The sequence below is a fragment of the Fistularia commersonii genome, chromosome 29 (assembly GCF_037954325.1).
Source record: "Fistularia commersonii isolate RoL2024-O1a breed Wild chromosome 29, RoL_Fcom_v1.0, whole genome shotgun sequence".
NCBI classification, from domain to species: Eukaryota; Metazoa; Chordata; class Actinopteri; order Syngnathiformes; family Fistulariidae; genus Fistularia; species Fistularia commersonii.
In genome coordinates, this window is record NC_141312.1 from 6,162,501 (window position 1) to 6,178,523 (window position 16,023).

At 46.2% G+C, this 16,023-nt stretch overlaps 1 protein-coding gene across 1 annotated transcript in view; it reads right to left on the reverse strand.

Moving 5' to 3' along the window:
* Nucleotides 1–13,156, reverse strand: part of mntb (MAX network transcriptional repressor b) — a 17,419-nt gene extending 4,263 nt beyond the window's left edge. Inside the window, exons 1-5 of the mRNA XM_086177079.1 lie at nucleotides 12,330–13,156; nucleotides 6,923–7,565; nucleotides 6,788–6,829; nucleotides 6,370–6,481; nucleotides 189–381 (exon numbers count right to left, since the gene is read on the reverse strand). Of these exons, the coding sequence (XP_086033205.1) occupies nucleotides 189–381; nucleotides 6,370–6,481; nucleotides 6,788–6,829; nucleotides 6,923–7,565; nucleotides 12,330–12,588 (1,249 nt within the window). The 5' untranslated portion in view covers nucleotides 12,589–13,156. The remainder of the gene's footprint in view (nucleotides 1–188; nucleotides 382–6,369; nucleotides 6,482–6,787; nucleotides 6,830–6,922; nucleotides 7,566–12,329) is intronic.
* Between the last annotated feature and the right edge of the window lie 2,867 nt (nucleotides 13,157–16,023).

Sequence of the window (16,023 nt, forward strand, 5' to 3'; positions counted from 1 at the left end):
ATTTAATTTTCTCGGGGTTTTGACTGAGTTCCGATTGTGCAACAATGATAATAACAATAATAATGATTAAAAAAAAAACGCAGTCACCGCTGCACTTAGATAATCAGCGGCTTGGATGGGCCTCCATCATGACCAGAACCCACCGCACACACAGACATCAACGGCACCCCCATGTTTGACAGCCCTACCTGACGCCGTGGACGTGGACGCCTGATCGTCCTCGGGCTGGATGGTCTGCCGGAGGACCCTGTCGATCTCCATGACGTCCATGCACTGGCTGAGCTCATTCTTCAGCTCGGCCAGCCGCTGCTGCATGGCGATCTTCTCTCTGGCCAGGCGCTCCATCTCGTGCTCGTACTCCTTCTCCTTACGCTTCAGGGTCTTCGGGAGACACACGGCAGACAGAGAGGGGAAGCGAAGACCCATTTAAATATCAAGACATTCAGAAAATGTATTTTACCTCCTGCAAATAAACAGTGCACAAGTGTACAAGTGCACTAAAAACATAATTACTGACATTTCAATGTCAAAGTCAGCTTTCTTGTCAATTTCCCCACATGTGCTAGACATACAGGGGAATCGAGAAGATGTTTCTTACTTTCTGGGGATATGAAATTAACAAAATAATAACATATGAAGTGCACATAAACAGTAAAGTGCACAATAGGCAAACTATAAAGTATAAAATGCAAACAGATATGATGGGGTGAAAGAATGCCATGGTGAAAGGATGACAAGAGATTTAACGGCATAAAACCTGTGTAAATGTGTGAATATTTTCGGTAAGTAATAGCCCAGCGTGACGATAGCAGGTGAGAAAATAAAGTGGATTTAAAAGGCATAAAAAAAGGCAGTATATGGTATACGGTCTTAATACAATAACACAGGTACCTGAAATGACAGCAGAGCAACACGCTGACAAATATTTAATAATCAACTACTGATCGAGGAGCAAATAAGCAGAAACAAAAAAAAAAAAGAAGGAATATTAAACATGCACTTCCCAGCTCTAGTTTAAATGCACAAACAGCATCACATTGCAGACAAACTCAATCATTCTGTCGCTTTGAGCTTCTCTTTTTTTTGGAGGATCAGAACGACAGCCCCGGTTTACTCCATTAATTCTCCATATTGAGCCGCTGCTAATGAAGCTCAACGCTTGCAGAGGTTTGACGCAGAGGCCGCAGAAGTTTATGCCTCGTGAAATACAGAAACCTGGAGAGGCAGAGGGGGGGCAGACCACTGGACGAGGGGACGCTGACTCAAAAAGAGGGAAACAAATGTAGATCATTATGAGTGTAAAATTATTCCGACCGCCTCCTGTATGTCAATAAACTGCCAAGAGAAAAAGGAACTGGGTTTGAGTACGGCTGCATGGTTTGAACCAATCGGATTTCCTCCTGGTTGCACAACCCTGACCGAGCTCCACACACTGTCCCTGCTTCCCCCGTGAACTCTGTTATTAAGACTTCTCCCATTTCCTGGGTGTGACCCTTATTTCCCCCCCTTTTCCTATGTAAAAGGTCAGAATGTTCACTGCCAATCATATTAGTTAAACATCATCTCGAAGGCGGTGATGTCACTCTATTGCTCGAAGTCCAAACATTACAAGTTAAGGTGGTATCCGCCCGCTCACCGGGAGGGGGGGTGGGGGGGGAATCGCTGTGAGACGTGCGCTACATGTACTTTGAATAAAAAGGGAAGCTAAATAAAAAATAGGAAGGCATGATATGAAAATGTATTCATGGCTGGCGTGTGTGTGTATGCGTGGGGTGGGGTGCTTTCCAAGTGCCACAATGCTGCTACTGTGACCCACTTTCTGTTGGGTTATCTGACGCATGAACTGCCAAACAGTACGACAGGCTAAGAACATTAACACAGATTACCGGGGAGGAATGGGGCGGAGCCGTGGGGGGGGCACGCGGGGACAAGAGGGTCACGGCGCTGACTGAACAGAGACGGACGAGCGTGGGTCGGGGAGGACCGAGTTGGGGGTAAAACCGAGGGGAAGGTGATCGGGTGTTGATCCGTGCCCGTCTGGTGCACGAAAAAAAAAAAAAAGAGGAAAAAAAGGAGAGCAGCGGGGGGAGGGAGGGCACATGATCCGACCGCAGGACACTAAGTTCAGTGAGCAAAGCTGTTTACTTTCGACGCGCACATGACTGCACGCCGGCCCGAATTCGCAACCCGCGCCGCGAATGCCAGTGCACCTGGTCAACCCCTCCCCCAAACCTATCCTCCACACACTCCCGTGACTGCAGGCGCGGTTTTACAGGGGTCACGGGTGACTCAGAGGTGGCTTGAGCAGCAAAATCCAGCTCTCACCTGATGCACGTTTCCTGGAAATCACATGTTAAGGGCTTCCAGGGAGAGGATCATCCGTTTTTGTTTTGTTTTTTTTCCCCCGGTAAATACTTGAAGGAAATGTACATTTCTTAAAGCCGGTCTTTAAACCCAGCATTTCTTTTGAGGCCCAACAAAACAAAGTCAAAGGTCGGGCGACGGATGAGCAGCTCGCGGTCAATGTTTGTCACATCACCATATTGGTTGTGACACTGAAAATATATGGGACATTAAATGGGTTCTTTTTATACAGATTTTTTTTCTTCTTCCTTCTTCCCAGATAACAAAGTTAAAAATAAACTTGTCTCGTTTGCAAAACATCCACCCAAGTGGAAGTGAGACTTGTAAGCGATTCTTCAAGCCGAATCTCCTCCGACTGAATTTAATGGATATCATTTCGACAAGAACTTTTTCCAATAAGTCATTATGTTGATTCCCTAATGTGCGTAACCAATGTCTGAATTTTTTCTATTTCAGATTTTTTGCTGGTTATAAAGTAGGTTAGTTGGCTACATTTTAATGCAACTTTTCAGGTACAGATGAGATTCACTTCTTAATAAATACCAAATAGAAGCGATCATAGGTGGAGCTTTTGACGGCTGCAGATAAAAAAAAAAAAAAAACACATTTTCCACAAATGTACATGGAAACTGAAGCTAATACAATGCCATAACTTGTAGATCTTATAGATCCAATACTTCTCACATAAACACACAATTCACGGCAGTAATGAGACTGCAGTCCCGACACGACACGTCCGGCTCATTTGGGTGACGTCAATCTGTTGCACTTGATGGCCTTGGCGTAAACTACAGCTCATTTTTAGACTGATGAAGCCAGTCTCTTCCTATCTTAGATTTGAAGCGCTTTCGTCATCGATCTCCATGGCCACTGGGAAACATCAGCTGATGCTGCGTGCCCGTGATGCGTCCGTGAACACGGTTTCAAGGTCTTTCCACGCAAACCGAGACACCATTAGTCCTGCAGCACATCACCAAGGAAACTGCTGCCACCCATAGCCGTTTCCTTGGCAACCTCATCCACAAGTATTTGGCTGCTGAAGCAGCGGTGTGTGTAAGAAGCCATCTAACTGGTTCAAACATAGGGGGGAATTACATAGAAGGGGTGATGTGATGGGATGTTTGCCAATCAGAGGCTCTCTCTCTCTCGCTCGCTCTCTTCCTGTCTCTCTCAGCCCACTCCTCCTCTATCGCCTCCTCCTCTTCACTCCCATCCCACATTCCCTCTTAACTCCACTCCCCCATCCACTGCTCTCTCTCTCTGCACCCTTCCCCCACTTTTGAACCCTCCTCCCCTTCATTGTTGCCTCCTTTTTTTTCCTCCCCTCCTTCAACAGCTTCTTCAATCAAAAAAAAAAAAAAAAAGAAAAAAAAAAAAAAAGAAAAAAGGTGACAATGACATCAGCTTGATATTTACCCAGGCAGGTCCCTTTGCCTTTATTAGATATCAGGGTGTGTCGATGAGTGCGATACCCGGACACGGCGGAGAGATGTCTGACAATTTCAGCAAAAAAACAAACAAACAAAATGCCTTAATTCCTATTATCGCATCATCTGTAGATGTGAATCACACACACACAGGACTTTAATTCAGCTAGTCCTCACAGCGCACAGACACAGAAATACTCCCATTTAGAAGACTGTGGAAAATGTGGACGTATTCACCTGCCGCCTGTTGCTATGGCTACCTGGGTTTAGAAAGAAGAATGATGGCGGGGTGACGGACAAAACAGACAAAGATGAAAAGGAGGAGAAAGTCTGACATATATGGAGGGTTGAGATCTGCGCATTTTGACGCAGCCGTCAGAGACAACTGTAGCACCGCCATGCTATCACACACACACACACAAATACACAAGCGCGCACACACACACTCACACAAAAAGGAGCGTGCTCTCTCAAGATTCCCCAGTGCATGCCACCGCCTCGCTCTCTCGCTCTCTCGCTCTCTCGCTCGCTCTCTCTCTCTCTCGTGCGCTCGCTCTCTCGCTGCAGTCTAGAGACGCAACGTACATCAGAGCGAACCGCATGACATCACCAGGCTTGTGCTCGCCATGTGCTCAGATCTCACATGGCAGCGGGAGAGGCGAAGAGACATAGAGATTTACAGGTTTATGCGAGGTGAGCTGCCGAGAGAGTGTGTGAGAGAGAGAGAGAGAGAGAGAGAGGGCGGGAGTGAGTCACTCCTCAACAATGAATATTACAGAATAGCGGCGAGGGTGCGAATGTTCATAAAACACGGGAAGGATATTTTTCAATCGGCTCTGCGTTTTAGAGTCGAGCATTTACCGTCATCGACGTTCGGCTTTGGAGGAATGCCTTGATCGGTTTCTCGCAGACTGCGGGGGGAATCCCACACTGCGTCGAGATCGACACTGCATTATTTTGTTGTTTTTTTTTGTTTTCTTTGCCAAAATTTGCTTCTGCAAATTAAAGACTGCAAGCTACTGCCACTATGTGAAAACACACCCTGGCCAAGAACATGAATACTGAAGCGGACATTGCAATGTGTTGACAAAGCAGCGCCACATTGAGCAGGGCAGCGTGACTACAGCACAATGATAAAAGTAAAACAATTGAGGACTCTATGTTTCTTTGTCTCCGATGTTCATATTTGACTGGCGGTGACGTCACCGAAACCAAAATGAGTTCCTTTGAAAGACCATGCTTGCAGGGCAGTCAGCTTTGCCTCAAGAAGGCAGACCTGCTTCAGACGGACACGCGTGACTCAAAACGGCATGTTGCTTTTTGGACTGCAACATTACATCAAGTTTCGAAATCGAAGCTTGAGCTGTGCAAAATAAACTGCGTTTGGTAAACACTTTAAAAATGAATACACTGTATAACATTAATAAAATTTTACATTTTTCTTATTCAATTACAAAATTCTCTCCACCTGAATATCAGCAAAAACACCCGAAATCTCGGATGAATAAAAATTATCTTTGTCCAAACCTCTCACGTTGTTTTCATTTCTTAATTTCTTGATGCAGCTGCTCTTTTATAGTCGGTTTCTTGGTGTACAAATCAGCTGAGTTGGCGACACACAGTCAAAACACTGTGAACCACGTGCGTGGGGACAAGCACACATGCACATAAACACAGACAGACGCAGACAAAATGCGCCAATATTCTCTGTGCCAATACTCAACTGACTGTTTCAGAACTGATTTGAAAAAGCTATATGCTAACATCAGGTCTTTTTTCAAATGAAAAAGAGCACAAGATCAGGACTGAGCTGTTGGTCAACTAAAAACGTTCCCAATGCAGTTTCATATTCTCGACTTCAGTCCTTTTCATGAAGTGGAGCGATTAATCCCGGGCCCCGAGGGAAAGGAAGCAATATATCTAACTCTGCCCTTCGTTTCTCATACAGAGTAGATTCCTCCCACACCTACTTTTGTAGAGTGGAAAATCATTTCTCTGGGCCATACAACCCCCCCATACACACAGATGCCCTTTCAATCCCCATATAACTTCCTTCCAAAACTTTCCATATGCTACAAGTTGTTGCCTAACCAAAAGCTTCACTTTTCAATTTGCACAGTTCAGAGAGCAACCTGTTCTTTTCTTCCCTTCTTTCAGGCTCCCTGACGCGCTTGTGCCGCAGGACTGTGTTGCAAAACTATCCCAGGGAATGCGAGTGCAAGGTGACATTCGAGGGGACTAAATTCTGTTTTGACGACCCTTAAAAACTACACATCCAGAGCACACTGGGCTTCTTTGGAGCGAAGTCACAATTATCCAATGCCCGGTCGCAAGATACTACTCGAGACAAAACATTTAAGTGTTTATCAAATCGCACACTGTGTATTGATCATAGCGGGTCGGTACCAGCCGGAGCTGAATCAATTAGTCCAGTGTCAGAGAAAGAGGACAAACTATCATGTGGGGAAAAAACAAAACAAATAAACAAAAAAAAAAAAAGGCAAGCAGTATTAAGAAACTATACAGCGGGAACACAGCGGTGTCCCGCCAAGCTGAGAACAACCAGTGACAGCTCTACCTGGATGTAACGCAAAGCACTGCGGAGAACGCTGAGGTTGGAGGTTTTCTTCTCGTCAACGTTCGGAACGTTCTTCTTCAGCGTCTCAAAACACTTTTTCAGGTGCGCTCGCCTGAAGGGCCAAGAGTCAGAGAGGAGAGTCAGAGTTCGCCGGTCATCAACAAATTGCCTCATCGCTAAGTCGATCATTAGCTTGAGAGGTTTAACTGAGCTCTTTTCATTTTAAAAGCATCCGCATCGATCTAATTTTACATGACTGTAAAAGATTTTGTGGTTCTCCATAAAAAATAAAAAAAAAAAGGTGAAAATCAGTGTCCCAGTTAACCTTCAGTGACACCCTCCGCGGGCGGTTGGTTCCCAGTGAGTAAAATTGCAACTGTAAAAAAATGGAAGTGGAACGAACACTAATCTGACCCACCTGTTCTTCTCCAGCTTGTTGTGAACCTCTCTGGTCCCCGCTCTGAAAACACAAAGGGGCGGATTGTCACATACACACACACACAAAACCCATTTGTGTTCTGCAATCTTGAATTGTGCATGCATACACACTGACCCTCCTGGCCTTCTCTTCCCCTCCATCCCCCTCATGTCTTCCATCGTAACCCCGTTGGGCCGGAGCTGAGATGTAGGTGGAGCTTGATGGGGGGCCAGTGCGTGTTGCGAGCCTGAGCCGTTGGTGCTAATGGAGGTTGGGTATTGGATCTGAACCTGAGGCTGTGATTGGTTGGCTTTTAGTAATTGCGGACTAGTCTCTGTGTTCATCTGAGGCGAACACAGCAGGGGATGAGAGGCCGTCTGCTGCTGTGGCTGATGTGGTTGATGTGGCTGATGTGGCGGCTGCTGCAGTGGCTGCTGCTGCTGCTGCGGCTGCGGCTGCTGCTGCGGCGGGGAGGAAGCATTCTTGGCCGGTGGGGGGCTGCTGAGCGTCGTCGCCGCCACGGCGATCTGCGTCGTGAGTGGGACCGAGGGCGTGGCGGTGACGACCGGGACCATCGGGATGACGGCGATGGGGACCTGAGGTGGCGGGACCGAGGGGGGCGGAGGGGCATGAGGGTGCTGCGGTTGATGACGGTGAGGGTCATCGCCCCAACTGACGTGATTGGCTCTGATTGGCTGGGGCGGCGAAGTGGCGATCTCAACACGTCTGGACTCCACCTCCCTGTTGATGAGCTCCTTTTCTTTGCGCTGCTCTTCCTCTGGGGAAGCAGAGGAAACATAGAAATAACACAAGTCAGGTAAAGTCCAGTGTGAGAGGTCATGAGGTAAAAACAAATAGCCAGTAAATAAGTCACATGCAGAAGATTGTGATAAGGTACTGTCCTGAAATGGACCCCTCGATTGCGCTGCGGTCAATTACAGGTACCTAAAAAAAAAATCTATATTTTTTTTCTCCACACACCTCAATTTCTATCTATTGTGTTTTTAAAACTGTCTTTTCAGCAACTGAAATCACTAAAAGCACTACCTGCACAGCGGGGATCATGATGAACACGTTTACCGTGCCAAATGTCCCCGGATTGTCCATTTTAGAGTGTAAATGCAAGGCGATGACCATGGTGCCTCTGCTCAAAATCATCACTCAATCTGACCCACTCGGGGGGTTCACTCGTTTTTCAACATGCTGTACAGTAAAATTCATCTTGTCGAAGCTTAATGGTGAAAACTTCTCTCAAGGTCGGAGAGGAACGGCACTGGTGAAGCCTTCTGAAAAAATAAATGAGTAAATAAATAGAACACATCCTCCTTTTTCCTCTCTGACACCCAATTAGGCCAATCTTAATTTAGTTTGAACAAACCAACAACAATGCCTCAGTTAAATGAGCATAGACTAATATTTATTGAGGTACAAATGACACTGTTTTACCCTTTCAAAAAAAAAACACTTATGGATTATATCCGAGCTTCTGACTCACCTTGGTCAGATGCCTCATTTGAATCTCTCGCTGAACAACTACCCTCTTCAGTTGTGTGTCTATCTGACATGCTGTTTTTGACCCTCAGATAGGTATGGACAATATATCAATATATTTCCAATGACATTCGAGTGCTTTTTTGCTTTTATCTTGATATTTTAGACACACCAAGGCAGCGGTCTACCCATTTCAGTACTTCATACTTGAGTAGTTCCTTTGAGCATTGTGAAAAATTACAAGACCTGTGATTAGACACACGTAAATTCAGGAAACCCAAATCTGACAATTCACAGGGAAGCTCAAATTAGGAGGAAGTCACACAAATAATGATAGTGCAAAATAAAAGAGAAAGAAAGAACAAATAACAAAAATAACAATCCAACAAACAAGTGTCTTTCTTTACAGAAATTAACACTAAAATTAGCACATAGCAACAAAACTTTAACATAGGAAGAAAAACAAAAACAATAAGCGGTCAGATGAACATTTCCCCCCAGAATCATCAAACTTCCTTTCATATTTGCAAAAACCTGCAAGATTGTTCCTGAATCAAACTAACCAAGCCCTTACTTTCATGCGCTGTGACTCATGCACGCTAAGGAGATATAGTATCGATAGTGAAACCCCTCTAGGGGTGGACACACATCCCAGGCGCAGGCACAGACACACCTTCAGGGAAGGAGACGGCGGGGATAGGACCATCGAGATCGTGTCTGCTTCTGTTTCCTGAGGGGATACCACGCCCCCTCCCGACCCCCCCCCCCATCTGTCTTGCTGTCTGGTAATTGGACCGTTCCAGTCCTGCATGTGCAAGTACCTAAGGCCAAGTCTGGGCCATCTGACCGAGCAGACGTCGAGAGGCTGTCAGCAGGGAGAACTACCGTGACATTAAAATAAAGAGGATCTGAATAAAAGGACAAATGATGTATTAATAAATGGCGCTTTGAGGCAGGAGCGATCTGGCGGGCAGAGGCGCGCAGCCTCTGCACATTGTAGGTAGACTCAAATAGCCATTTGGAAAGCCCTTGGTTGCCATGGAAACAGCAGCACTGGCAACAGAGGATCCCTGGGAATCCTCACACCGCCCGGTCGTCATCACCGATGTAAAAACAAAACGGAAACCAAACTTGCCAAGATTCCCGGCAAGGGTGTTAAGTAGCTTGTGTCACCACTCCCTCTCCGACGACTTCATTTCCTGTCTAGGTGATTTTACGTGCAGCAAAATGGTAGGCCTAAACTTAAAAAGGGAAGAAGAATTCTAGCTGTCAATTCAGCTTTTCTCGGATGGAAAAAATCAACTCTTTCACAAAGGTTTGTTTCTCAACAACTTGGGTTTGATTCCTGGTGATGCTTTAAAAAATCTGGCCAATAACATTGTTTGCATTCTTGTGAATGTGAAACTTGACCAGCACTTTTACACATACTAGCATCTCTGTCAGTGTCTGCGTTTATCCGTACACCGAGTTAATTTGCATGCCAGATCGCTTCGCCTTGGCCGTCTTCTCAGTCTGGCCAGATTACGAACGAAGACCGAGAGCGAGTCTGATACTTTCACAACTACGCAAACCAATTGATGTGGCTAAACCCGCACTACAGAGAGGCAACATCAAGGTAGCGTGTGGTGCCTAACTTAACGCTGCGTACACGCTTGGCGGTTTGCTGGGCCTCGAGACTGGTGTGTGGCTCTTCTACTCCAGCCTTAACCCCGCTGACCTTTTCCATGCAAAAAGGTGCAACAAGGGCCATCCATCATATGTAAGGGAGGATTGGAAAAACAAAAGAATACATTTTTCATGTATTGAAGAGCAGACATGTTTCCTGTTGACCATCGACACACAACTATTAACTTCAGCATCTGAACAATTACTACCTTGTACAATGTCGCTGTGTTTCATAGTCCCATGACTACATCCACATTCTTATGATACTTGTATGTTATTTAGAGTTGCCAACACTTTTTTTTTTAACAATTATCTGTCCATGTAAAGCCCATAACGAAGAGGGCTACATCGTTTTGCTCCTTTACAAATGTGAATTTCAGGAGTGACAAGGATCATTAGTCAGTCTGGGCAGTAAATCGTTTGGAATCGACGGAAGCATTCCCTTGCCAAGTTTATAGCGACAAAAAGGCTGCCTTCACATTATCAATGGTTGCGTTTGAACAGTAACACACATTTTGTTTTGTTCCAAACCCTCAGTTTTAACCAAATACGGACAATACTGTCTTCTTTTTCTGGTTGTAATATCATTGTATGACACGACCGGAGCGAAAATACAGAAAGAGCTATTTGGGTTATTTCTATCACGATGATGCTTGTTGACACATTTCACGTATGGGGGCAACTTATTATAGTTTTATATTCCTGACTGATTCGTGCCTGCACAGGGAAAAAGGACGAAAGTCGAAATTAAGTTTCAAATAAAAAGTCAGACTTCAGCAATTAAGGTCGGACTCGAAAAAAGCAAAGTCTTGATGCATTCGAATGTCTGTCTTAAATCTCAATATCCTGTCAGAAATCTGTAATTTAAAACATTTCCATTTTTTTTCTAGCCAAATCCCTCTACTGCAAATACCGGACATTTTTCTGCCAGTCTCGGTTTTTATCAAATCAGGCGGCACGAAATTTTGGGATCTTGATGCCCGGATGAGATCATTTTTGGCACACCAAGTTGGGGGGGAAAAAAAACAAAACGAAAAACAAACAAACAAAGGCGAGCAGAGAGAGGGCTGGTAATCTGGCACCCTTGCACTTATCAAACTGGTTGTCTAGCTCTTCGCCTAACACACACACACACACACACACACACACACACACACACACACACACACACACACACACACACACACACACACACACACACACACACCATGCTCCAGATTGCCAACTGCACGCGTAAATTACATAACTCCAGCACTGAGGCTGGGTCAGGGTGGAGGTGGGAGGCAGACGGGCTTGTCTCCCCCCTCTTTTAGCTCTGACCCGACACTGTCAGGCTGAAAGGGAAGGGCGGGGACAAGGTCTGACTGTGTGTGTGTGTGTGTGTGTGTGTGTGTGTGAGTGTGAGTGTGTGTGTGGGGGGGGGTGCAGGGAAGCGGGGGTGCACGTGGTCTATGTGGGCGGATCCAAGCACGCGGTAGCGCGAGTATGCTGGGGGAGGGGTCGATATGTGTCTGACACGTCATCAGACGGGAGAAGCGCGTGCGTGCATACACATACACACACATACAAACACATACACAACCCCCAACTATTTTTTCACGTTGATTGTGAATCATTCAATCGATCGTCTTTTTTATTGTTTTTTTTTAACTCTTCGTTTGTTTAAAGGCTCGCGCGCTCATTCAAAATACGCGGAGCGCGTGCGCGCGTGAGGGTCCGCCCCGGTGTGTGTCATAAGATACCCGAGCGGTGTCACGGTGTTATGTAAAGAGGAGCTCGGCTCAGCTCGCCACCGCCCTGCCGGTGCTCGACCGAGGACTGGGGTAGGGGGGGATGGAGCAGATCGTTTGCGATCACGCGCCTTAAAACACACACACTCACACACACCGCAGACCTAATCATAATTATTGGAAGAGATAAAGAGCGAGACTGGGAGTGATCGCGTTGTACAGTCCCTTACCGCAGTTCGCCACTAAATCGTGCTTTAAAAAAAGCTGCACGGTTCGGGACGTCACCCCCCCCCCCCACACACACACACACACACACACACCCCAACAGAAACGCATGCGCGCGCTGGCGAGGTGTGTTGAAATGGTCACGTACTGTTCGCGCGCAAAGTAGTCCGTAAGAAAATACGTGGGTAGGAAAAAAAAACTTTGGCTGTTTCAGCGCGAAACTGAGGAGCGTGTACAGTTTTTTTTTTTGGGGGGGGGGGGGGGGGGGGGGAGCGGCGGATCGATAAGACGCAGGCGGATCCGTTGTGAAGGCGAAGCGTGATAGTAACCCGGCGGCGGCGGCGGCAGCGGTCCCGCAAGCGGGGATGAGGCGCGGAGGTATCCACTGTCACACGTCCAGTCCAGCTGCGCCACTTCGAGGTTGAACTTACCACGTTTGATCTGTTGTTGCTGGGCTTGCCATTCCAGATATCTGGCCGCGGCTAGGAGCGTGTCGATGGTCATTGTGCGTAAAACCCTCAAGGCTGGAGACCCGGTGGCCCGGGAAAGACGGGAAACGGAGGGGGGGGGGGGGGAGAGCGAGGGGAAGGTAGTGTCCCGCGAGGAAGCGCCGAGTGCAAGAGCTACACCCGCGCGCCCTGCGTGGAAGCAGACGGGGTAGTTTCTAATCCGGAAAGTAGATCCTCGCATACGTTAAAAAAAATAGGATTGCAACAAGATGGCGATGTGAGCACTGGAATACACACAACAAGGCGAGTGGTGTTCTAGTCACGGCCCGCCCCTCCCGAATTCCTGCCCCGCCTTGTTACTACGGGCTCGACAAAGATCAGGAGACCGCATCACGACCTTGTAACTCTGCGGTCGGAGAAGGTTAGAACCCTCCCCGGGTCACGGCGTCTACGGGACTTCGACGAAATGAATGTTCGGATGTGAAATCTACAAGTTTCGCGAACGAAATGCCGTCGTAGTGACGCGAGGAAACCCCGCGCTGTCCGGGGCTCGTTCGTGGATCCCGCCGCCTCGCTTCCGTGTTTTTGCTCGGGCCGCGAGCCCGCAGCGCGTGAAAAGCGATCGGTCGGGAGCTAGCCAATCAGCGCTCAGAACAACAAGGCATGGTGCTGGTCCACATGGGCACCCGCCCGGCCCGAGCGCGGCTCATTTGCATGGCGAGAGCGTGACTGGCCACCCTGCTGTCTCGAGATCAGAGCTGTCATTCAAACCCGGAGGGGCGGGGCTTGTTCGCTGACGTCTGGGAGGCCGTTTAATGGTTAAAAAAAAAATAAAAAATAAAAATATGAAAAACTCAATTCAAGATTGAGACCACTGTGAAAGGGAACCTGTCCCGCTCCGTTTATAAAATGAATTTAAAATCATGTCAATTATTAAATTGCGGAAAGAAATTTTTATTGGATGATGCTTACGCTGTCCCAATAAATTCAAATACATTTTCTATCAAATATAAAGACGTTCATACTCCTGTAAATAACAAATATTAATAACAATACTATTTTATCAACAATGGTTATTTAAATACATTTATATCAAGACGTTGAAATCGACATGCGTCTGAACAATTTGTATTGTACAGCATTGTATATTCATTCTTTATTAATACTTTCATTATCATAGTTTCTTTATGCAGTTCTTTCTGTTTTTCCTTTCTATGCCTTATCAATTACTTGCTTCTTTTTTTTTGTTCTCACCCACTCTTTTTCATCGCCAAAAAAAAAAAATTACATTCATGTGAAGTCTGTATTCACTGATTAATCGTGTCCCAAAAGGGATTCTCTCTTTCTGGTATTCTGCATTTGGTCACCCTATCCTATCAGTTGTCTTTAACCCATTGCTCGGCCTATGGGGTTGAGGAAACTTTACGTCAATGTTATGACCGATGGTTTGCATCGTGTTAAGCTATAGTGTATATTAATGCACGTATGTAAAGATGAGTGGCTGCATGGTAACAGTCTGTCATTGGTCACTACTCGGTCGTATAAATCCTCTCACCCCTCGCAGGCTCTGTGTCAACCAATCAAAACAGCAGCTCAAAAGTAGATAGAGGCTACGTTCCCTGTGCCATAAGCACCGTCCGCACATACAAACCGACTGACCAATATAGACTGTCCAGTCTCTCTGGTTTGTGAAAAAGTCAGGGCGACATGTAACCGGCACGAGCGATGGGGTGGGATGAGGGAAAAGATGAGAGGAAGGCAACAGGGATGAGACCCGCAGCACATGATCAGCACATGAGCTGCATGAGAAGCAATAGGCACGTATGCTTTTACAGAGGACGAGGGGGGCCTGCCCGAGAAGATGAAGAGGTGGGACGAGGATGTGAGGCAGGAACAAGTTGACCCAGATATAAGTGCTGTATCACTGGTGGATCCACAGAGCAACGGGGAGGTGAAAGCAATGGGGTGGCTAATACTGAACAACAGTGTTCAGAGAGCGTGAAGTCACATATGAGAGGCAAAAAAAAAAACTTGTTTCAACAAACAGGTGATGATGTGAACAAGGCCCTCTGCATTCAAATTGATTTTTTTTCTTTTTATCACAGTTTGATATTTTACCACACTATGTAGACTGGTATACATGCAGTCAATTTTCTCTCTCTCGCTCAGTGAAAAAATCTAATTCTGAGAGGCGGCGCACAAGCGGGATTGATAGCGTGGCAAATACTTTGAAGCCAATCCTGGTTTATTAAATATACATTATAATGATGTAGAGACTCGGAGCCTCATGCTCCACTGATACTGACATTGGTCTGCAATTTACAAGACGCTGGCCCCGCATTTAAACATGTGAAAGTAAATATACTTGCATATTGATGTGTTCTTTACTTTTCTAAATCAGGGGGATTTTGGCTACTTTTAAGGACTTTAATATGGTAATTATGTTTGTCTGTGTAGGCACAAATCAAAGTGTCTCGCAATTTGTCCCGAGGGTATTTTTAAATCGTAAAATGCAGCCTCTATATTAGAACTCACTGTTAACATATTTCATCTGCTTGATAGTGTGAATTAATGGGGATAAAGAGTGAGTACTCACTTGTACTCGTGATATCAGAGTCACTATCCAAATTCTGAGTTTAAACTCCAACATTAATCATGAATCCCGGCACAACCTCAGCTGTAAACCTTGAAAATCCTCACCTTAAAGGCTTCTCTGTCTTTGCCAGTGAACCCCTCCAACCAGGAGGTATAAGATGCTCACTTTTTATCATCTTTTCCATTCGATCCACATGGCCACTCACTCACGACTGCTGGGAAGAGGCTGTTTTATCTCCTTATAGGGTCATGCATGGCTCAATCCATTGTACCACTAGGGAGCGCCACATCCTGAATCATACCTCATCCAAAACCACTCCAGCCGTAGCTCCTTGGGCTTTGCGGGGGATTAGAAAGCTTGTCACGTAAACCACTCATGTAAGCTATAGTGGCATGACACACAAACCTATATATTAAAAAGAAATACAGCAACTCTCTTTGCCGGTGCGGGAGTCGGCCTATATATATCAGCATCTTTTCAAGTGAAAGGCTTGCCTCGTTTGGGGAATTGTTCAATCTTGACAGTCAAGCCCGAGGCATCTGACAGGTGTATCACTCCCACCTGAAACCTCAAAACATTCCTTCTTTGCGCCACGTTATCTGAGTCGATGCTGGCTCGACTTTTTTGCAGCTCATTTCGCTTTGCCTCAAATCAAAAATTAAACGATAGTTTCGCCAGGCGGTGAGAACAAGGGCGACCTGGAAGCAACGTCAGCTTAAAACAGATTCTTCTGCCCCCTCTCAATGTTTTTAAGACAGTATGAAGAGAAAGAGTGTTCACGGCATGGGAGTGCTGGCAGCCGGATGTAGGCCAATGTTTCTACTCCAGTGCCTCTGTTGAGAATCTGAGTTTCAGACCGAGACAGGTTTATTATCCTTTCATCATGCCCCATGCAGCCAGTACCCCCACGCCTCCTCCTAGGCTTTTCACCCCCTCTTCCCTGATTTCACTCTTCCTCTCCATCAGTAATTGACTTTTACCACATGAATCTTGTGTCCCTATCTCAAATCTGCATCGGTCCTTTTCTCCACCACTCCCTTCGCTTCTACGCCCTCAGAGACCTGAAGGACACAGCAAGGT